The sequence below is a fragment of the Podarcis raffonei genome, chromosome 2 (assembly GCF_027172205.1).
Source record: "Podarcis raffonei isolate rPodRaf1 chromosome 2, rPodRaf1.pri, whole genome shotgun sequence".
Lineage (NCBI taxonomy): Eukaryota > Metazoa > Chordata > Lepidosauria > Squamata > Lacertidae > Podarcis > Podarcis raffonei.
The window spans coordinates 101,411,741-101,435,795 of NC_070603.1; the positions used below are offsets into that span (position 1 = coordinate 101,411,741).

Sequence of the window (24,055 nt, forward strand, 5' to 3'; positions counted from 1 at the left end):
GTATAACCCTGTCAGAAGATGATTAATTCTACAGCGCATGGCATTTGAAGGCAAAGGAAGTGTCTGGTGCTCCCGCGATTCGAGAGAGCATGTCTCCCGTACCCCTGAAAAATCAAACGTCTTCTTCTTGTGCTGTTTCAGATTTGCTGGAAAAAGTGTTCCAGTGCCTAAAGCGAGCCTTTTCTTTTGCCAGTCAGGGACATTAATAAGACGGATGTACCAAGGCATGCTGCCAGTGTAAAACATTTACATGTTTCTATTACTTACACTTTGCTTGATTCATTCAGCCTTTCCCATGATCATTTTACACTTGAGACCCGGAGCTTAATTTGCCAAGGACGTTGCAAATGTGGCTAGCTTGGATAATTGCTATGGTAATCGTTTTCAAATCATCCAAAGGAGGCCAAAAGCCTTCCTTCTCATTGCTATAATGTGTTCTTTGAACTTGAATCTGATGCTTTCCTCTTGGCTTGGTTCAAAAACTGTCCTGCAGTCCCTGAAATGTTTTGGCGCTTCCTTTCCTGTAGGTTGTAAATATTATCTGATTGGAGAAGTTCAAGCTTTTCTTTCTCTTTCCCTCTCTTCCCTCGCTTTTCCTGCAAACTCTGTAGTGTTGTGCTGTGAAGATCTTGGCTCCTTAACGTTACAGTTATCCTAAGCTGGATCTTATAAATTCAAAGGTAGTGAGGACCTCTGCCAATCTTAACAAATTATATATGTTTTTCTCTGTGCCTGCTGAATGACTGGGGAAAGGGGGCTACAATTTAGAGGGGATGCAATTTAGAAGAGTGCACATCCTTGCTGCTTTCCCTCAAGTATTGCCTTCTCAGAAGGTGTCCGCCTCCATCCCAAGCCTTCAAACGCTTTTAACTCTCCTTTAGTGAAATCCTCAGTGCGAATGTCTTGACATCAGAGCCTTTAAAAGGGGGGAAATGGAAGACGAACGCAGCAGCAAATGGGCTGGCAGCGCTTCTGTCCTTGTTGTGTCTTAGTAATTTGAAGGCCCAGGACTTTGGCGTAGTCTGTGAATTGAAGGCATGAGAACAGCAAATGAAGCTGCATTATTGCTGCTTAGCAACATACTCTCTGCCTGTAGGTGCTTAGCAACAGGTGTTCTTTCTTTCCTGGTGTGCAGGCACTAGATTCCTACATATGAACAGGATTTAATGGTCTAGATGAGGAGTTGGGTAGCGTAGGGCACTGCTTCCACCTTCTGCAAGGTCTGGAGAGGTTCTTGCAAGTGATACAAAGGCATGCCACTTAGGAGTGTCTCAAAACCTGAAGCTATAGGGTTTTTGCAGAACAACATGTAGGAAGACCATTTGGGCGCCTTTGGGAGGAAGGGTGGGATATATATTCTAGTAATAAGTAGCAGTAGTAGTCCTAGGGACGTGGGTGGCACTGTGGTTTAAACCACAGAGCCTAGGGCTTGCTGATCAGAAGGTCGGCGGTTCGAATCCCTGCGACGGGGTGAGCTCCCATTGCTCAGTCTCTGCTCCTACCAACTTAGCAGTTCGAAAGCACGTCAAAGTGCAAGTAGATAAATAGGTACTGCTTTGGCGGGAAGGTAAACAGCGTTTCCGTGTGCTGCTCTGGTTCACCAGAAGCTGCTTAGTCATGCTGGCCACATGACCTGGAAGCTGTACGCAATCCCAGAGTCGTCCGCGACTGGACTTAACTGTCAGGGGTCCCTTTACCTTTAGTAGTCTTCCACAGTCTCCTGAGACAGACGGATGCCAACAAGCAACAAGTATTTCCCTTTCCATTTGCTAGCTGGACTGATGCCTGGACTTGGTTGTAGGCTGGATGAGGGCCAATAAACAGACACTCAATCCTGACAAAATGGAGGCGCTTTTTGTGGGTGGTTCTGGAGTCCAGATAATTGGCCTGTTTTGGATGGGGTCATACTTCCCCTGGAAGAGCAGATACATAGTCTAGGAGTGCTCCTGAATTCACCTCGTCTCTAGAGGCCCAGGTAACCGTTTCTCTACTGGGATAGCCTGACCACTGTTGTCTATGTGCTGATAATCTCCAGCCTGGATTACTACAATGTGCTGTATGTGGGGCTGCCCTTGAGGCTGCCCTGGAAGCTGCCCAGGATTGCAGTGGCTTGACTGCCAACATGTTGCCCCATTGTGAGAAGAATTGCACTGGCTGCCAATTAGCTATGGAACTAAGTTCAAGGTGCTGGTTTTGTTGCATAAAGCCATACAAATTGAGACCAGAATACAGTGGTACCTCGGTTTTCGAAAGTCTGTTGACAAACATTTCTGTTTATGAACACCGTAAACCCGGAAGTAAACGCTTCGGTTTTTGAACACGCCTCGGAAGTCGAACATGCTACATGGCTTCTGCTGAGTGCAGGATCCTGAGGCCTAGCTGTTGGCTGTTGAGTCCTGAGCACCCGCACAACACAGAGGTGATATTTGGGCATATTTGGTGCCTGTGTGCAATCAGTCTGTGCTTATCTCATCTCAGGAGCACTTGTGCAACCAGTTCGGGAAACCGGGCCTTGGTTTTCGAACGTTTCAGAACTTGAACGTTCTTCCGGAGCGGATTGCGTTCGAAAACCTAGATACCACTGTACCTGAAATATCACCTCACCCCTTATGTGCTCTGCAGTGAGGGCCTCCTGTAGATGCCATCTTGTTAGGAGGACTGTTGCACACAATGTAGGAACTGGGCCTCTTGTATTGTGGCACCTATATGTTGGAATTCATTCCCCTTGAATATTAGACAGGTGCTGTCTCTGTTGTCTTTCCGGCATCTGCCAAAGGCCTTTCTCTTTCAACAAGCCTTTTAAGTCGAGATCTTTCCCATTCTGCAAACGTATTAGAACTGTCCTTAGGATAGAGCCCTCCTGGATTAGGGCAATGGGCCACATAATCCAGCATGTTCTCACACGTGCCATCTGGATGCCTGTAGGAAACCCACAAGCAACACCTGAGCGCAAGAGCACTCTCCCCTCCTGCAGTTTCCGGCAACCAGTATTCAGAAGCATTTTTGGCCACCAAACCAAGGCAAACATAGCCACCACCATGGCTTAGTAGCTATCAGTGGCCTTATCCCCCGCGAAGTTGCCTAATCCACCTTTTAAACCATCCAATACATTTTACTGTCTTATGCTGCTTTGGGCTCACTCACTGGATCATCACTTTGTCATAGGGATGGGGATGTGGTGATCAGTGGCGTAGCGTGGGGGGTGCAGGGGGGGCTGGCCACACCGGGCGCAACATCTGGGGGTTAGGGTTAGGGGGCGCAAATCCACGGGTTAGGGGAGCAAATTACTTGCCTTGCCCCGGGTGCTGACAACCCACGCTACGCCACTGGTGGTGATGTACCGTATTTTTCGCTCTATAGGACACACCGGACCATAGGAGGAGGAGAACAGGAAAAAAAATTTTTTCTTGTTCTCCCCCTCTAAAACAAGGTGCGTTCAAGGTGCATTCACCCAAAGCCTCTGGAGCGCAGTTCCTGCTGTGCTCTGGAGGCTTCAGGTGGCTACCTTGGAAGCCTGGAGAGCGAGAGGGGTTGGTGCGCACTGACCCCTCTTGCTCTCCAGGCTTCAGTGAAGCTCTCCCACTGCCCTGCGGAGGCTTTGCAGCCATCCCCAAGCTAGAACAGCAAGATGGAGCGCTCCGTCTCACTGTTCTGGCTTCGGGGACAGCCTTTCTAGCCTCTGCAGGGCAGCGGGGTGAAGACAGCCCGCTGCCCTGCAGAGGCTTTGCGCAGCTAACCCCAAGCTAGAAGAGCGAGACAGAGTGCTCCGCAGCGCTCCATCTCCCCGTTCTGGCTTTGGGCTTAGCCGCGCAGCCTGCATTCGCTCTATAGGACGCACACACATTTCCCCTTAATTTTTGGAGGGGGAAAAGTGCGTCCTATAGAGCGAAAAATACGGTATATCCCTCCTTTGGGAGGGATATACATTTAATAAATAAATAATAGATGCCAGGTTACATTAGGTTTTCATTCTGCCGTGATATTACATTGGACGTAGTTCTGTGAGGTAGTCCGATAGCTAGCACTCTTGCTAACTTTAATCAGAGCTAGAGATCTGAAGCCAACTGTTTGTTCTTCCCTAGACCACAGCCGCTCTCGACAGGACACGTTAGCCCTGCTTGGCACCCCATCATTTTTGACTGGGTGTAAATGTGTCCTTCAACACTGATAATGCCTCTTGAGTGTCCAGATGGAGAGGCCTGGGCAACTGTGTTCTGCAACCCACTCATTTGCTCAGGCTGAGCAATTTTCAGGCTCCTTTCCAGTGCACCTTTCTGTATCTTTTTTTTATTTCCAACCGCACACAACTTCTCTGTCTTATTCGCCGTGTGAAATTCACTGAATCCGTGTCTCTTGTTGACTCTTCCACACAGCGGTTAGATTGTCCGTGAATATATATCTCATAACGTCACAGCCACTGGCTAAGGGAAACTTAATGGGCAACGAGCGACACATTTTTATACTGGTTTAATTTCGACTGCAGAAATAGACGGGGAGAGGGATTTCACAGCTTATAAAGACGCAAGAGATAAGACAGAATTTTGATTTCCTCCTAGAGGAAACTGCATGAATAGAACCAGATCTCCAGCTGATGTAAATAAGCCTAGTTTGATGCTTCGGTGGAGCTGCATTGATTTATTCCAGCTGAACATCTGGTTCATAATTTATGGCCAAGCACTACAGACCTCTTCGTTGCTGTGCTGTTAAATTTCATAGGGTTCTTGAGAATTCACAGTACGCTGGGTGTACGTGGTGGAACCTTCATGGTCTGAGCTGGAGGAACCCTGGTTATCTGGCTTCCACGCTTTCTCCCTTGCCTGTCCCAAGAAGAAATACAAATATATTCAGTACTGTATTTCTCTTGGATTGGTTTAAATGGCAGTAGAAACCAGCTCGCACAGGAAACAGGACCATTGGTGCATCTATCTCAGTATTGTGTACGCCAGCCATGTTCCTTCCAGGAGTTTTGGGAGACAATTCCCATCATCCCTGAGCATCAGCCACGTTGGCTGGGGCTGACCAGAGTTGTGATCCAGAATATCTGGAGAGCAGCAGGCTGGAGAAGGCTAGTCTACGCTGACTGGCATCAGCACTCTTAAACACAACTCTCCAACAAACAAAGAGCTGGGGAAGGTCTCCTGCCAACCTTCTGCCGCCTAGTACAGAGTCTCTGCCAATGGCACATATCCCCACCTTCATTTGCTTAGTGACTGGGCCATTCTCAGCAATTGCATCCCTGTTGCATCAGAAGTCATGGGATTTGGTTAAATTCTAACCTGGTTCTAGAAATTTAGGGGAGTCTTGTCCCCCCCCCAAAAAATACAACAATATCAAGACTTCCCTGAAGATAGAAGCATAGCATATCAAGGAGGATAGGCTAACCCTTCTCCCTGATATCTAGTGTCTTGTGTGCAGGGCTTTTCCTACACGGAGGAGCACTTCACAAATGGACAGACATAATATTGGACAGTTGAGTTGTTGTTGTTTAGTCATTTAGTCGTGTCCGACTCTTCGTGACCCCATGGACCAGAGCACGCCAGGCACTCCTGTCTTTCACTGCCTCCCGCAGTTTGGTCAAACTCATGCTGGTAGCTTCGAGAACACTGTCCAACTATCTCATCCTCTGTCGTCCCCTTCTCCTTGTGCCCTCCATCTTTCCCAACATCAGGGTCTTTTCCAGGGAGTCTTCTCTTCTCATGGGGTGGCCAAAGTATTGGAGCCTCAGCTTCACGACCTGTCCTTCCAGTGAGCACTCAGGGCTGATTTCCGTAAGAATGGAGAGGTTTGATCATCTTGCAGTCCATGGGACTCTCAAGAGTCTCCTCCAGCACCATAATTCAAAAGCATCAATTCTTCGGTGATCAGTCTTCTTTATGGTCCAGCTCTCACTTCCATACATCACTACTGGGAAGACCATAGCTTTAACTATATGGACCTTTGTTGGCAAGGTGATGTCTGCTTTTTAGGAATAGGTTTAAGAATTGAAGAATAGGTTTTTGTATTTTCAGGTTTTGTTCAATGACTGCTTCTCATGCAGAGGGCATAAATCCATGCTTGGCACAAAGTAAACAGGCTGGAGCAAGAATTTAGTCTTATTATGCCGATTCATCAAATGGGTAGGAAAGCTGACCTCCCCACCCCTCAAATTACAGACTACATTCAAATTAAGGATTCCTAAAACTGCATGCAGTTTTAAGCTTTTCATGTGGCAAGGGTGGCCATTTGATGGACCCAGCAATTAAAACATTTGCAAAGCAAATTGTGGAGCCTGAACATTTTGAATGCGATTGAAGTTAATACAGAAATAGTTCTTCAGAACCATCGTGTGTCTTCTAGAAAATCCAGGATAAAATGTTATAACTTGGGTTTCCCCATGGAGATGCTAGAGGATACTTTTCCAAAAATACCTGCATAAGCAGTCAACTTCACAAGGTTAGAATAAATAAGATGAAATTTATTTTTACAATCTGTGGGTTAAAAAAAATAAATTTGGATTACCCGCCCCCCTAAAAAAAAGTTTGACAAGGATGAAAATTGAACGATACAGATTCCCGAAAGGATATGATATCTGTTGCCAACACTCAGATCTTCTTATGGTATTGTTGACCATACTCAAAAATACAAGTTCTTACATTTTATCTGTTCGCCCTTAGTGAGTATGGGCCTCAATATCTTTCATGCTGGGTCATGGATTCAGTTTTAAGAGGTACTGAGCATAGGCTTTGATCTATTTGCTTGTATAATATTGGCACAACAGGTTATTTTAAGAAACACAGATATAAGTGAAATGTAATGGGGAGATCTAATTGAAAATTTAAAGATCAATGTTTAGGGGGAAACATTTTTAATTATTATCCACGCCTGCAGCAAGGCATTTGGCTGAAAGCCTGGTCATTCCGCAAAGTGTTCCCACCCTTGACTCCCCAGTGCCATTAGATAAAAGGTTATTGATACAGATGACTTCTTCAATTCAGCGCTCACTTATGCACATGCAAGTTTTATTGGCAATAGTGCAACAGTCCTCAACCGGTTGGGGGTAAGCCAGGAAGTTTGTCATGCTTAAATCACATTGAAATAAATGGGATGTTTTAGTTTAAGACTTACTTGGGTCCCATGGATTCCAAGAGGACTAAAGCAGCTTTAAGTATCTCATTACGTAGAATTAAGCAGTATTGATTTCAGTGGAATTTACTTCTCAATGCCATACATGGGTCTGTGCTGCCAAATCTCTTATCTATATGCAGGATCAAAGTGTTAATTCGGCCTTTGCCAACCTGATGGGAGTTGTATTCCAAAACATCTGGAGGACACCAGTTTGGCAAAGGCTGAGCTAATGAGCATTCAAAAACTGATTCCCTTAACATAGCATTTTTAGCCACCAGATATCTTGTCCTTTGCTTTATAGTTTGGGGCTAAAAATAAAATGAAAGGTTGGTTTCCAGCACCAGAGGCAAAGGATTATATCCACACCTTCTTGTTCCTTAATTATAATATGGATTAATGTGGTTTTCAAACAGCAACAAACGTACAGAGGTTCTGTTTGAGGGATGTTTATAGTGATAAAATCAGTTGTTTATACTGATTACATCTGCCTGTGTGATCCCTTTTCTGCCAGTCACTTTCCTGGAAATCCTGTTTAGACAGCCTGGCTGTTTGTGATCAATCACCTATGCTATTTTCTCTTTTGTTTATTGTAAATAGTGATTTAGATAGTGAGCCCCCTGAGCAGTAATGTACTGGTTTTTCTTTTCCTAAACCTTTCCTCAAAGTTTTAGTGCATCTTTGGTGCTCCGTGCAATTAAGCACTATAAAACAGGAGAGAGCCATTCTTCATTGGGCAAACACGCTTACTTATCCAATCATTCATTTCTTCAACATTAGAATCACAGCTAAGCCCCATATGCCATTTTGAAACAGAAACTGAAACACTGATGAATAACTTTGACAACATGGGAGTGCGTTTATTTAGTGTGGTTTTTTATTTAAAAAAACCAACAACCACCCATGTGCAACAACACGTTTTTGTACTGTTTTGCTTGGGTTCAACGAATGCTTGGATATGAGAACAAATGAAGCCAATTCCGGAAGCTACCTAGATGCACATTAAAAAAAAAACCTTTATCTAATAACACAGAGGAATCTAGCATGGGAATATCTTGTGGAATGCTTCTGTCTGGGCTCAACTTCACAGGTAGGAAGAGAACCATGAACAGAACCACTGTACTAAAGTACCTCCACTACCCCTCACACACAAGTAACCTAGGAAGATTTTATTTGATTTATTTCTGTGCTGCTTTTCATCCAAACAAATCCCAAAGCAGCTTACAAACAATAAATAGCAATGACATGATAGAACATTACAAATACAGCACAAATCATATAGAATAATTAACTAATCATCTGTGAAACAATTAACAATCTATAAAACACTGTTAGCAAAGCAACAATGGAAAAATAAGCTAAACATTGCAATTAAAGCAAAGTCATATTCCGTGATCAACAAATCAATACAGCATTTATAATCTATAAGACAATATTAACAACATAAACAACCAAAAGGTAAACTAAGCACTCATACACCCTCATAACTAATAAAATTCACTCTGTTCAGCTCATTAAAATACACATCCACATAATATACCTGTGGCAACTCCCTCCTGAAGGTCCTTAAAACTGGAGGTGGTAAGCACAGGTGGAACCAACCTCTGCCAGATGACCAAAAGAGTCTCTCTCCTCATAGTTCTTCCTCTGGAAAGAGCTCCCCTATGAAGGCTCCTGTGGCTGGAGGTGGGGCAAGGCAGGTGGGGAAAGCCATTACCTGCCGGCCAACACAGAATCTCTCTCCCCTCACCATGGGTACCATGGTCAGTGATATCAAAAGCCACTGAAATATCACATGAGAGTAACAGAGTTGTAATCCCCTTGTACTTCTTCCAATACAGGTGAGTCAATCGTGAAGCAGAACCTCAACTGAAGCGGCTCCCCTCTTAGGGTGATGATCGCTTTCTCTCAAACCTAATTTGTTTTAGGCGTCAATTATAATCTGGATGAACGGTTGCTGACAGCCCTCTCAATTTGCGCCTCATGCATGTTTATAGACCCTTCAAAATTTACCACACTGGACTTGTACATTGACTGCTTCCGCCACAGAATCCAAACAGATGTGACCAGAAAACACCATCGCTTACAACAAAATCTAAACCATGCTGAAAGGAGAGCCATAGATAATCTCAGAAACAACCCAGACATTATAATTAAAGAAGCAGACAAAGGTGGAGCTGTCGTCATCATGAACAAAACTGACTACACTCAGGAGGCTCACAGACAACTTTCCAATACCGCCTTTTACATAAAATTGGACTCAGACCCCACACAAGAATACAAAAAAGATTCTTATCTCATTATACATGACAAAGCCATTTTTCACCTTCTCACCCCTTGCTTTTTCCTGTAAGACCTATTGCAGTCGTTAAGAGTCGTCAACAGGCTCATCACAGCTATCTGCCAATCACCCATTCCCACCACCCTTCTGAGTAATACCCCTCCCCACCTTCTCACTATATAGAAGGATCTGGCAACTTCTGTTTCAGTGTATCTGAAGAAGTGTGCATGCACACGAAAGCTCATACCAAGAACTAACTTAGTTGGTCTTTAAGGTGCTACTGGAAGGAAAAAAAAAATTTTGTTTTGACCTTCTTTAGCTGTGTTATTGTTCCTGTATGTCAAGGTTTTTGAGAAAACAGACAAACACAATGCTTTCTTTAAGAAATAAAATAATAGCCCATTGTAAACATACAAAGCACCATGTAAAAACACCCACCCACCCCAAAACCCTCAATTTATTTCGTTTCAACAGGGAATATGAATGCTCTTTCAGCATAGGAAAATAGGTGGGACCATCAAGGCTGCCATGTCTGAGGCCTAAGGGAGATCTAACTAGAAGGCTTAAAGAGGAGGCAAGCTCAGCCTCAGATGCCTTTTAAAGCATCTGCTGTTGCTGCTTTCTCTCCTAAATCAGGGTTTCTTTCTACGCTCTCACACAGAGGGGTCATGAGACAGAGCCACAAGTGGCTTTCACACACGCACCCAGCCGAAACAGTCACACATCTCATTATATAAACAGCTAGGCATGCCGACATAACAAATTCATTTCAGAGCAAAGTGGGTCAGTCGGCAAGGGTAAGAATTCAACAACCGCAGATGTGTTTGTGAAACAGAGGGGCCGGTGCTTTAGGAACAAAATTCTTAGGAAGGTCTGCCTAAAGCCATTCCTTTTGTTTCTCCCATCCCAAGCACAGAGAAGTTTTCAGTGCAATATAGAGTTTGGACCGCACACGACTTCACAAAGTCACTAGCTGGAATACAACCACAGTTAACGTGTGTATATTATGCGCACTTGCCTATTAATAGGACTGTTCATAGGCACTGCCATTTGCAATTGGATTTCTGCTGTGATTCAGAGAAAATAGGATCTGAGTTGGCTGGGTGAGGCGGGGAGAAACCCTTGTTTTTTTGCCCACTGGTCTTTGCTGCTTCTACCTGTTGCCGCCCACTTCTAATGCCCCTCTTCTTTCGTTGCCTACCGGCTTGCTGGTATTACAGCCATGTTTTCACTCTTTGAAAAGAGTCTCTGAAAAGAGGCCCCATGGAACATGTGTACTCTGTGTCCATGGGGCCTCTTTTAAAGGACTCGCCCTGTATAAGTGTGCACATTCACTAATGGCAACTGTGCATGTAAACCAATAGAGTGACAATGATGCAACCAATAGGCAGTTTAAGAGCTGTGCATGAAACACATGCTCAGCAGAGGGTGGCCAGTTAGATATTGCCAAAAGCGGGAGGGTGCATCATCAAAAAAAGAGGTCATTGATTTGTGTAAAATTTGTATGTGGGAATTTATGTGTATAGATGCAAATTTAGAAATAATTACTAAAATGCATTTGTTTCTTGAAAAGCATTTCTAAGCCTTTTAATATGTTTAAATACAGTGGTATCTCGGGTTAAGAACTTAATTTGTTCCGGAGGTCCATTCTTAACCTGAAACTGTTCTTAACCAGAAGCACCACTTTAGCTAATGGGGCCTCCCGCTGCCGCCGCGCCACTGCCGCACGATTTCTGTTCTCATCCTGAAGCAAAGTTCCTAACCCAAGGTACTATTTCTGGGTTAGCAGAGTCTGTAACCTGAAACATCTGTAACCTGAAGTGTCTTTAACCCAAGGTACCACCGTATATAAAAACATCAAAACAAGAAACTATGTCACTGGATGACACTGATTATCTGTATTTAAATGGAAATACAACACACTATAGTAGGAAAGACACCAGGTGACTTGTTGGCTGCCTGGCTGCTAACTGCTACTTCATTGCCTCACCTGCTCTTCTTTTTTAATGGTTCTTTATTTGGAAGCCAGATTTGTATTGAGCTGCCCTCAGAAGATAGAGGACTGTCCTCTGGTGGCCCTTTGAAAAAAGTAGGACATGTGGCCACCATAATTCAGCATTGTAAATATGGTGGAAACAGGCAGACTGAGGGATCAGCAGAACTGTGGAATGAGTGGTTCTGAAGATCCAAACCTACCAGATCTGGAACTAAAGGTGCCATGTGAAAGAAAGCCCTGTTCTTCCAAGTCTTATCTCCATTGCACAATGTATTGGAATCACTTATTGTGTGAATCATGATGGTTCGGACCATTCCAGCCATTGCTCAGAAACTTAGAAGTAAGTTAAAGCATCATTTATAAAATCTCCAAGGAGTTCATAATATACATAAGAATGATAGAAGCCAACCAGTGCTAAGACTTAAAACATTCAGATAAGCAGAGACATAGTTTCAATAACTACAGCAGCCAGACTCAAAGGGGAAAACCCCTCATATCAGCCACCAGGAAACATCATGTTAAATAGAGAGATTTTTAGCTGTCTATGAAAACATCCCACCATCGGTGCTCGCCTGCTCTCCATAGGGAGCTCATTCCACTCCTCCGTGTGACCCATAAATTATTGTGAGAATCTTGAAAATCCTTTTTTTAATGTTTAGGAAAGGGTCAGGCCAAGTGTGGAAATTCTCCAGAACTCAGATTAGATGAGATAAACCTGAGAATGGCTATAGTGTGTCTGAAGGACTTGGAACCGTGAACGCTTATCATTAAAGCCCCTGTGTTTAAAACTGCAGGATCCCTCCGTCGTTTCGAACATTTGCAGTTGGCATCATTACGGCCCTGGCTGGAAATCTTAACTGTCAAGTGAGACGTTGTCACGCTTAACTGGCGTACCAGCTATTATTTCCTGAGGAAATGAAATGCTGCAGAATTAAAACTTTTAAAGGGGCCTGGTTTATGTAGCACCACATCAAAACAGAATGCATCTGTCAAATGTAGCCCGCCCTCTAATATATGCATGCAAATACTATGCAACATTTGTTAAGCTTGGTTTTTTTAATAATAAAAAACAAAAGTAAGTCCCAGTGAATTCAGTGAGACTTCCTTCCTAGAAAGTACAAGAATGCTGTCTTAAGATACAGCATTATTACTGCACTAAAACCAAACCACTCTACCTGCAGAGGGTCATGGTGGCAAACAAACTAGCATGATGGTGATAGTAATGTTAATAAGTTGACTCTGGCCAAATTGAAAGTGTAGAACATGTGCTTCTCCAGTGCTTGTTTCATAGAGATTTATGTTCTGTCCTTATTTTGCCTATGCTCCAGAAATATACTGGGAGTTTTGAACAGTTTCTTGCCACTCTGCTGCTCCTAGATAAGATAAAAGTAAAGATAAAAGTCCCCTGGATGGTTAAGTCCAGTCAAAGGCGACTATGGGGTTGTGGCGCTCATCTCTCTTTCAGGCCGAGGGAGCTGGTGTTTGTCCATAGACAGCTTCCCAGGTCCTGTGGCCAGCATGACAAAACCACTTCTGGTGCAACAGAACACCATGACGGAAATCAGAGCACATGGAAACACTGTTTACTTTCCTGCCACAGCGGTACCTATTGATCTACTTGCACTGGCATGCTTTTGAACGGCTAGGTTGGCAGGAGCTGGGACAGAGCAATGGGAGCTCACCCTGTCACAGGGATTCAAACCACCGACCTTCTGATCGGCAAGCCCAAGAGGCTCAGTGGTTTAGACCATATCGCCATCCGCGTCCCTAGATAAGAATCCCTGTATATCATACCAAGTGGCCAAATATTGTGCAGCAGCAATCAAAATACAACATATAATGACTAGCTCTGAGGAGCAGCATAATATATCAACGGATGGTCATCCCTAGGTCACAAGGGTTCCATTCTGACGGATCAATGACCAGCTGGAACTGCTTTTTAATGTATATGAGATTTTATGCTATTTTATTTTGTTCTGAGCTTTTAAATTTTGTAACTGGTGTTTTTGTCTTGATGCTGGTCATTGACCGTAATAAAAAGACTATACAGCACCACTTTAGCTAATGGGGCCTCCTGCTGCCGCCGTGCTGCCGCTGCACGATTTCTGTTCTCATCCTGAAGCAAAGTTCTTAACCCGAGGTACTATTTCTGGGTTAGCGGAGTCTGTAACTTGAAGCGTCCGTAACCTGAAGCGTCTGTAACCCAAGGTACCACTGTACCAAGTCCTAACCACCAGACACTAAACCATTCAATAGCACACTGATAAAATACCACAAGGAGCCATCTCTTGGCTCAAGCTCCCTTTTAAACAAATAAATCTTCTCCCAACTTCCTGTAAAACCTGAACAAGCTGATCGTATGAGTTTTCCACTAGGTAGGACTTGTTCAGAATGGGCACCACCATGGGGGACACTCTGTTCTTCTTCACCAGCCACCTCTCCTCAGATGACAAAGGGATGGGGCAGAACTTTCAACCATGATCTCAAAGCCTAGAGGTGTATGGGATGGAATGCTCCTTCAGTTCAAGATAGCCTTATGTTTTTAGTAATTGGGACAAAACTCTATTAGCGTATTAAAGCTCAAAACCAGCTTTTTGAATTGTGGTTGGAAACAAACAACTAATAAATTTATATGCATATCATAGAGAGCAGGTATGCATTAGAACTTGCATGTTGTCCAAGATTGCACTGTCACCATACGTTCTCCACTCTCAGTTTTTTTCTTCTGGTGTACATTGAGAAATTTCTTGCATTTTGGACGCTTGCTATACTCCTCCTTTGAATGTAATGTAAAAGATAAATCATAGGCTAATAGTTGCACTTCACAAATGCTTGTCTGTTAATGTTTGTTGTTTGACAGTGTTGCAAGACGATGTTGCCCTGAAGCTGGCTCCTAGAAGCACGTTTTGCCATCTCAGGGAGTTTTTAATGTCTTGATTATCGGTACATTATCTCCCCATGGGTGTAATCTGTCAGGAATATAAATCCATAGAAGGTGCTGCAGAAAGATTTAGATCTGGCCAATAAATAATAATAATAAAATGACTCACATTTTCTCCAGCCATTTTGTGCGTCTTGTTTTAAAATTACACTGTTGTTCAAAATTATATGAGGTACAATTAAAATTTCAGCAAACGCCAGGCTTGGCAATTGCATACTTTCTTCTATAGTCCTCAGGGCTCTATCCCCGCCTTTGGGACTGTAAAAGAAAGCTGAAATTCTCATGAGTCTGCATATTTTTCCAGCATCCATTAAAATACCATACTGGTGAGGAGGTCATGGCATGCACTTGTCCTTTTTGGATCTTTAACTCATTGGCTTTTGATGAGCATTTAAAAAAAAAAAATCTGCCAGGTAGGCCACACTTTGACTTATATACCTTGCTCGCATAGCTTGCCCCCATTTGTGTACAGTCATACCTTGGAAGTCGAACAGAATCCGTTCCGGAAGTCCATTCGACTTCCAAAACGTTCAGAATCCAAAGTGCGGCTTCTGATTGGCTACAGGAAGGTCCTGCAGCCAATCGGAAGCTGCGGAAGCCCCTTCGGACGTTTGGCTTCCAAAAATAGTTCACAAACTGGAACAGTCACTTCCAGGTTTGCGGCGTTCGGGAGCCAAAACGTTCGAGAACTAAGCTGTTTGACTTCCAAGGTACGACTGTATTTACAAAGTTTAAGGTGGGACACATCCTCAAAAAAATTCTTCTGAATCTCAGTGTGTTCCATGGGGATTACTCCCCGGTAAGTGTACATGGGTTTGCATTCATTCCTTAACATAAATAGCAACACCCTAGAGGTCCCGGGCCCTAAAGAAGTCAGATTAGCCTCAACCAGGGCCAGGGCCTTTTCATCACTGGCTCCAGCCTCTTGGAACGCTCTGCCTCATGAGACCAGGGCCCTGCGGGATCTGATTTCTTTCCGCAGGGCCTGCAAGACAGAGCTGTTCCGCCTGGCCTTTGGTTTTGACTCAGTCCGACCCTTATGTTTCCCACCCTTTATGTGATCTATGGGCTACTTTTAAAATGAGGCTGCATTTTAAATTGCATTTTAACCTGTATTTTAAATTGTCCCCCCCCCTTATGTTTTTACTGTAACTTTTACTGGTGTTAGCCACCCTGAGCCCGGCTCTGGCCGGGGAGGACGGGGCATAAATAAAATTTATTTTTATTTTTATTTTTATTTTTATTTTTATTATTATTATTTATTATTTTGTAATTTGAACGCTTAATGCCCATCACATTCTGAAGGGATATACTTCTTTCCCCCTCTGTATGTATGCTTAGAGGTGAAACGGAAACAATGATTCTTGTTTATTAGGGTAATTGCTCTAGTAATTGAGGTAACTGAGTGGCGTCAATCTCTGTAGCAGCCAAATAGTCTATCCATGCTATTAAACAAACTGATTCTGCATTCTCCCATTATATATATGTATAATATTTCAACAACAACAATAATAAACATGCTTTTAGGAGCCAGTCCTGGACCCAGGTGGCAACTCCCAATCTCTTAGGGGTTGTCATTAGTCCTCTGTCTCTTGCCCTTAGTAACAGACAGGAGAGTGGCATAATAGTGTCACATACGCAACCATTCATGTGAGCAATTACGGATAATTGGACTTGTGTCCTGTCTAGATTTGGATAATGTGTGTCAATTACTGGCCCATCTAGATGTGTCACTAAAGAGCAATGATTTTATTGCTGTAATTGAAATCATTGAGGGTGTCTTTTCTTTGCTGGGTCTGGGAGCAGGTTTCAGGTTCATTGCATTCTGTCCTGGGTTCCAAGCTCCCAGCAAACTCTAGTTCTCCCTTTGTTTGGAGAAACAGGGAAATGGGAGTCACGCATTTCCATATTTATTTATGCAATTATATCATTTACATTCCTCGAGGCTGCCTTTGGCAGCTTGTTGGGGAGGCAGGAAAGTAAAGGCAGCGCTGCTTCATGGGTGAGTGAACAGAGGCGTCACATTCTTTACTCAGGGCAGAAACCTACATAGCTGCAAAATGGCCAACCCTCTGGAAACTTAGCATGTCAGGGGGGGAAACCCTCCTTTAGTTGTGAGAAAGCTCTGAACAAATTCAGTTCTTTTTTTAAAAATTATTTTATTTATAGGTTTTCCGTTATACACTCATATCATTTTCTGTTTTTATACAGTAATTCTTTTCGGCTTCCCACCCAACATTCTATGACGGTTCTTTATACATCTTAAGTATACAGTGATACCTCGGGTTAAGGGATATGGGTAGTGCTGTGGGTTAAACCACAGAGCCTAGGACTTGCCGATCAGAAGGTCGGTGGTTAGAATCCCCGCGACGGGGTGAGCTCCCATTGCTCAGTCCCTGCTCCTGCCAACCTAGCAGTTCAAAAGCACGTCAAAGTGCAAGTAGATAAATAGGTACCGCTCCGATGGGAAGGTAAACGGCATTTCTGTGCGCTGCTCTGGTTCGCCAGAAGCGGCTTAGTCATGCTGGCCACATGACCCGGAAGCTGTACGCTGACTCCCTCGGCCAATAAAGCAAGATGAGCGCTGCAACCCCAGAGTTGGTCACGATTGGACCTAATGGTCAGGGGTCCCTTTACCTTTACCTCAGGTTAAGGGACGCGGGTGGCGCTGTGGGTTAAATGAATACTCTCCCAGAATACTGACCCCCAGATTCCTTAAAGGGGAGGGGTAGGTGATGGCCACAACCTCCCCTCCCATAAACCAAGCTTTTTCAATGCCTAACCACCAAACCTTACAAAGTTGTGACGATTTGAAACCAAAATTGGATGCCTGCATAAGCAAACTGTTCAGCTGGAGCAGCTTGAGAGAAAATACTTTCAAAATGCTGAAGCATGTTTAGAGACAGTTTTCATCTAAACAATACGCCCTTGCATTTTTGCAAACAGGCCTAGCCAAAGGGTGGAAAAGAGAGGGGGGAGAGAGGGAAAGGCTGTGAATTTTCGTGACATACTAGGTCAAGGTAGTTGAGTGTCCATTTTTTTAATTTACTTACAGTTTGGTGCTGGCAGATGCCTTTTGTCAGAGAAATAACTGAATCCCTAGAGTACCTGCAGGCTTTAAAGAAATACCTCCCAGGATTTTTAGTCATCCCTAAGGAACATGCATAGCTATGGCTTTAAAAACTGAGGTACTTTGAAATTCGAGGGGAGGAGAAAAAGAACAGAGAGAAATACTAAATGAGGCTGATGAGGAACTTGAATGTATTGTGGGCTAATGCAATTATTTCCCTCGATTCCTTTGAATAAAGTTGGCTGAACTTGAAAGAGAATCTTCCTCTTGTTTCATTTTACAAGGCTTCCCCTCCACCACCACTTTTTCTTTCTTTATGCTTGAAGGAACTGTTAATTTCCAACATACTTATTACCTTCTTGCCGGCGATGTCTCTGTGTTACGTCACGTTATTTCAACTGCCCTTCTTTGTAGAAAAAAATGAGAAATTCCTATTTGGAAAAAGATTGAGAGATCAATAATATTTGGGGCAAGGGAGTGGAGCTTGCTTTGCCGTGTGTGACTGGCCTATGAAATGCGTTGTTTGTGAAATATTCTCCCAAGATCTTATTTGATGCAAGACTAGACCTGCTTTAGCAATTCTCTTTATTTTTGCCAACATTCACATTATGTCGCTGTACCTAACTCTAGGTATTTGCACCTGATGATGACCGTTGTGTATTACATCACAGAGGCCCTTTTAAATACAATGGCCAGCTTTAATGGATTATGGAAGGGCCTTAGTTCATGGGTAGAGTGCATGCAAAAGATTCCAACTTTAACCCCCTGGCACCTCAAGTTCAAGGGGTCAGATAGCAGGTGATGAAAAGACCCTGGAGAGGTGGTGCTAGTCAGAGTAGGGAATCCAGAACTAGATGGGTACATTGTGACTGTGTTCACATGTCACTCTAAGCCATGGTTTAGAACATGGGTAGGCAAACTAAGGCCCGGGGGCCAGATCTGGCCCAATCACCACCTAAATCCGGCCTGCAGACAGTCCAGGAATTAGCATTTTTTTACATGAATAGAATGTGTCCTTTTATTTAAAACGCATCTCTGGGTTATTTGTGGGGCATAGGAATTCATTCATTATTTTTTTTCAAAATCTAGTCAAAGTCTGAGGAACAGTGGTCAGCCCCCTGCTGAAAAAGTTTGCTGACCCCTGCTCTAAGCCATGGTTTAGAGTGAGGTGCACAAGCTGCAGAGAGCCTCAGCTCCCCCCCCCCCAGCTTTTTGCTTTTGATTCACCACATTGTAGTAACCAGTCTGTAGTTAACTTCAAATAAGTCAGCTTTGAAGAACATGATTAGGAGGCTGACTTGTTGGAATTTACCATTATTTAGTGTCAATCAAAATTCCAGTTGTGAACAGCACCGCAAACTGTGGTTAACTAAAAGTGGAAACAAAATATTCTGAGCTCCTGTGTCTGTCTGCAGTTGTGGGCTGGATGAAGGCAAATAAACTTGAGTTTAAACAATGGTAGGAGAGAGGCCCTCTGGATGAATGGCTCTCATGTCATTTACCTGAACTGGATGGGGTTGCAGTCCTTGGTATAAACTTTTTCAGGACAGACTATTTTCTGTCCAGGGACTAAGCTAACTGTGGTGCCAGTGGGATATACCTCCACCCCAAAGCAAATAAAGTGGTACCTCTGGTTACGTACTTAATTTATTCCAGAGGTGTGTTCTTAACCCGAAACTGTTCTTAACCTAAAGCACCACTTTAGCTAATGGGGCCTCCTGCTACCGCCGCGCCACCGGAGCACGATTTCTGTTCTCATCCTGAAGCAAAGTTCTTAACCCGAGGTACTATTTCTGGGTTAGCGGAGTCTGTAACCTGAAGTGTATGTAACCCGAGGTACCACTGTACTCTTTTGGAAGAGGGATTTTCTTAGGAACTGCAGCTGGGAGAGAAAGGGTTAATTTCCTCATCTACTCCTGCTCTGATCCCATTAGTTATCAGCTGCTCCCCCCTCCCACAGCTGATGCAATTTGCATATTTATTTATTTATTTTTTTAAAAAACCTGCTTGTTACATACACAAAGACAAATTGAACATTGTGTGTACTTTGGCCCTGAGGAACCATTTATTTCCCAGGCTTGCTTTCTCTGCTCCCCCACAATTCCATCTTGTCAGCCTTCTGTGTTTTCAAACGGAATTGCTGTCAGATGTTGAAATCCTCCTTCCCCAAACTTGAATGAATTTCAGACTGAGCAGAATGGGAGCATCAGGCAAATCCATCTTCCTTCTGAGTCCCCTCTAGACACATCCCACTAGGCTACCGCCTTCCTGGTAAGCAGTTGCTGTGACGCAGCCTACCACATTGTGCCAACGTAGCATCCTATCCAGCAAGCGTGTTTTGTAATGAGACACTGATACTAAGTGTGTCCTATAATAGGAACGCTATGTAAAGGCACAGAAAGTCTTGTTCTCCAGTCCTGAGTATTCCCCCCCCCCCTTCACTGATTTCAACAGTGCTTTCTTCCAATTGCATTTAGGAATGGAACCTGAGAGTTTATTTACGCAAACCCTGGTTTTTCAGGCCCTAGTCAGACACTCTAACCGCTGCACCAGACTGCCTATCTACTGCCTCTCAGTAAGGTTTATAATCAAGGCTGCCTTTGTGGCCTTGTGTACCTGCACCAATAACTGTAGAAGGAAGATTCCTCCCTATTGGTTCTCCTGGACCTCACATTTGTTTTTGATACCACGGGTCCAGACTGGCTGGCTGGATTGGGGTTGAGAACCCCTATTCTGTTTTCAGGTATAGTCTAGCCTAGAGGGCAGGCACCAGAAGAATCTAGTGCTCAGGGACAACTGTTTATCTCGTTGGTCTTTGGCTGTAAACAGAACAAATTAAAAGCCTGCTTGAATTAAGCAGTACATTTTGCTCTATTCAGCCCGGAGCTGTTTGGCCAGTTTTAATTTATTTAAAAGATTATTCTGTACATGTTTTTCTTTATAATCCATTGTTAAGACAAGCAGATGGTAAAGAGGGGAGATGGAAAGGGTTAGCGGGCATTACTATCACTGAGAGAAGCATACACCATCAAGGATTTAAAAGCATTTTGGAAGTGGAACTGCAGTGGGGAGGTGGTGAAATACGCCCATACTTTCTAGGTGATGATACTGAATGCAGAAGATGACGTATCACCTGTGGGAGCAACTGCATATCATTCAGGTGGATGTACTCTGGGATTCTCTCTTGGCTGGCGCCCAGTTTTACAGCCCAAGGAGAACATGCATTGATTTTGAAGGATGGTAAAAGCGAAAGCTTCTGAAAATCCACTTAATGATGACATTCACGATTTGCCTGCAGAGCAAGGAGTTGAAATCACCTGGGCAGAATCCGAAGGAGTCGGTGCTTTCTTTGGGGTTTACCTGAATGGCGTCTTTCTTGGATCTGATCCAAACCTCCTTAACAGTCCCTGGTTCGTTTCAGGTGATGAGGTGCAGGTCAGGACCTGCTGTCTCTGTTTTGGGTTGGTTTTAGTTTCCCAAAGTCATTTGCCCATCCCTGCAGAGCTATTTCTTTAATCTGATGGGAGATAGCTCCGACAGACCTCCTGACATGAAATGGAAGACTTCCCAGAGGAAATGCTTGAAAGCGTTGTGCTCTGGTTTTTCCTCTGCCACAGCCAGAAAACAAATATCTACGCACACGATAACCTGATTGCCATTTAGACTTGTTATCTCCTCCTTTCTGTGCTCTGGGTCTTTACAGCTTATTACCTTGGGGACAAGCGTGACATAATTTGGCAGCCAGTCAAGAATAAATTACTTGTGGATTCACACAGTTTCAAGGGCGTCCTGGGCACAGATACTCAATAGCAGAAAATCAGCCGTGCTGTATCTACAGAGCACAGAGGCAGTTAGCTATTGACAGGGGCATTTGATTGTTAAATGCAGACATTCAGAAATCAACTGATGATTGTGGTGGAGAAAAGGCGTAATCGGAGACCTGGCTTGAGATTTCAACCACCCAAGTTACAGGCTGCTCAGGCGAGCTTTGGTTCGGTTAGCCTTCCTTAACTTGGTTGTATCGCCTTCCTTCGCGTTCAGCTTAATGAACTGTTCAGGGACCAGGTGAAGGATGCGCTATAAATGCAAAGTAAGTGGTGCTGAGATTTTATTTGTAACCATTTAGTTGGTGGCTTTTAAGACTTCTGGTTGGAGATTCCTTGGCTGAACAAATTGGTTGCTCATAATATAGAGTGGGGGCATAGTCGTGGATTCATTGCATAAACTTTCTCTGCAGTTCTGGGCTTCATTCAAAGCATCTCTTTCTGTGATGCATGCAAATGATTGCAATGGGGTTGGGCATGTAAAATAAACACTGCAGCTTCAATGTGAGTGCATTATGTGGCTGTTTTCAGGCTGGCGTAGATGATGGAGAGCTATCCTGTAGTATGAGAGGTCTCTCCTTCCTGTTACTGTGTTGGGGTGATATTTCTGAGAAACCTAATTTCAGCTTTCCCCTGGGTAAAATCTAAGATGATAGGGACAGAGCACGTTACAGCCGCATCCCATTCCCATACACATTTGCTTAGAACTGCTTAGTGCAAGGATTTTTGTGATCCCATACATACCATTCACATCCCTGTAAGGTTTGTTTTGATTAATTTACTTAAATTATATCCCACTGCACACTCAAAAACTAAAAAGGCCCTCAACAGGCAACAACAGTTAAAAAGCAATAAGATGTCTTCTATATAAAAACTGTCAATTAAAAGTTGTTCTTTAAACCCCAACATAAATAACAATTACAAATTCATAGCAGAGGATTGCAATAAAGCATCATCTAAGACCGGAATAAAATTGACATTTATAAATGTTTGCTGGAGCAGCATCACCTCCTAAAACCCAAGAAAGCCCTTCTAGGGAGGGAGTATTGCACCAAGGGCACCTCCATCGAAATGCTAGGCCTCTCATTCCACATCACCCAGTGCTGGCGTTTAGAGAGCAGGCCTTCTTCTGGTGGCTTTATGAGCAAAGGGAGGCTCATAGGACAATGAAGCATTTTCTGAGGTGATTTGGGCTAAAACATTCCTGGTGCAGGTGTGGAGACTCTCAATGTGGCAATGATGAGCCCCTTGCTAGGAGGGACCATAGCTTCGTGGTAGAGACCGTGGCTTGCATGCAGACAGTCCCAGGTTCTTTCTCTGGCACCCCCCAATTAATTAAAGGAACATACAGCAAATGATGTGAAAAATCACTGTCTGACACCCCAAAGAGCTGCTGCCCACTGGAATCGGCACAGTTGAAGAGGCTGTACAAATCACACCATTCCTCCAGCGTTGTCATGGGACGTGATGGTGGTGCTTGTGTTTCTGAGGATACGATACCTCCAAAATGGTGTCACATTCTTGCCACACACACACAGCAGGGAAAAGATGTCCTAGCAGCTGGTTGTTACGTTTCAGAAGGGGCAACCTGGTACAGAAACTTTGAGGCAAGCCATTGGGTTGCTTGAGTGACAGGATTTTCCATTGAACGTCAGCTGGGCTCCTCTGAGTGCGGCATGATCCGGAAAAGAAGGTGGAGAGCAATCCCCAGCTTCCACGTTCTGAACCGTGTTCCCTCAGATCAAGTAGACGGGGCTGTTTGTACTCGGCGTTACTTGCCGCTCGCTGTTTCCGCCTTACAAGCATTGTGTTGGAATGATCACAGAGCGTGATGCTGTGCTGTAGCTGGTCTCCGGGAAGAACTAGGCTGCTTTGTTAGGCCCCATAGCTGCAGCGGAAGTGTGTGCCCATCATCAACGCACGCACGAGAAATGGGATCTCTTGGGACCCGGCCTTGTTGCACTGCACCTTGTGCTGCACTCTTCATGTTTGTTTTTAATTACACACTCTGAGACTTAAAGGGAGAACCCAGCCTTCCGACAGATTTTATCTGCTGATTATTTTCACAAATTGTTACAGAAAAGGCCTTGGGGGCTGGAGTGTAGGTGGAGGCTCAGTTACCCAGTCATAGATTGGATGCCAAGGGGGAGCGTCTTAACCTACGCTCACAAAGGCAGGTGCTGACAGATCCTCCTAGCCAAGGGAAACATGCTTACATTCTGGAGAGTGACAGAGAAAACGGTAAAGTACAACCTTGGCGGGTTAGCTTTAGACCGAAAACAGACTGCTCTCCCCTCGCCCTCCGCCCTCACTCTTGCTTTGACCCTCTTCCAAACAAATTTTGGTTTCTGTCAGATAAAGAGCATTTGCCTTTGTCCTAAGGAAAGTTTGCTTTTCTGTTTTGTTTTGGTTTTTTTTAAAAAAAAACAGCTGCACGTCTTTGGTAATCTCGAGTGCCGCTGCTCAGAGCGCTTGATTTCTCTGTGTCTTGTCAGACGAAAGCAAAACAAAAACGAAGCCAAGACATTGTACTGCAGTCCCCCTTTTTCTAACATTTAGGTTCATCAGTACTACAGCTGCCTCCCAGAAGACAAAGTGCCCTACGTGAACAGCCCAGGGGAGAAAGCCCGTATCAAACAGCTCCTTCACCAGCTGCCGCCACACGACAATGAGGTGAGTCATTTAGAAATAATTGGGGAAACATTGGCTTAGTGCACACCGCAGGGGACTGGACCATCTTTCTGATGTCGCTGTTGCGTACAGCAATTAGCCAGTTAACCAAGGCTCTGGCAAAGGATTTGTTAAAGGGTTGTTTTGCAAAAGCTCTCTGGGTTTTTAAAAA

At 44.1% G+C, this 24,055-nt stretch overlaps 1 protein-coding gene across 4 annotated transcripts in view; it reads left to right on the forward strand.

Moving 5' to 3' along the window:
* PRICKLE2 (prickle planar cell polarity protein 2) overlaps positions 1-24,055 on the forward strand; it is a 259,828-nt gene that overhangs the window by 181,613 nt on the left and 54,160 nt on the right. For all 4 annotated transcript variants that reach the window (XM_053378303.1, XM_053378306.1, XM_053378304.1 and 1 more), the window contains one exon: positions 23,773-23,886. In XM_053378303.1, coding sequence (XP_053234278.1) covers positions 23,773-23,886 — 114 coding nt within the window. The remainder of the gene's footprint in view (positions 1-23,772; positions 23,887-24,055) is intronic.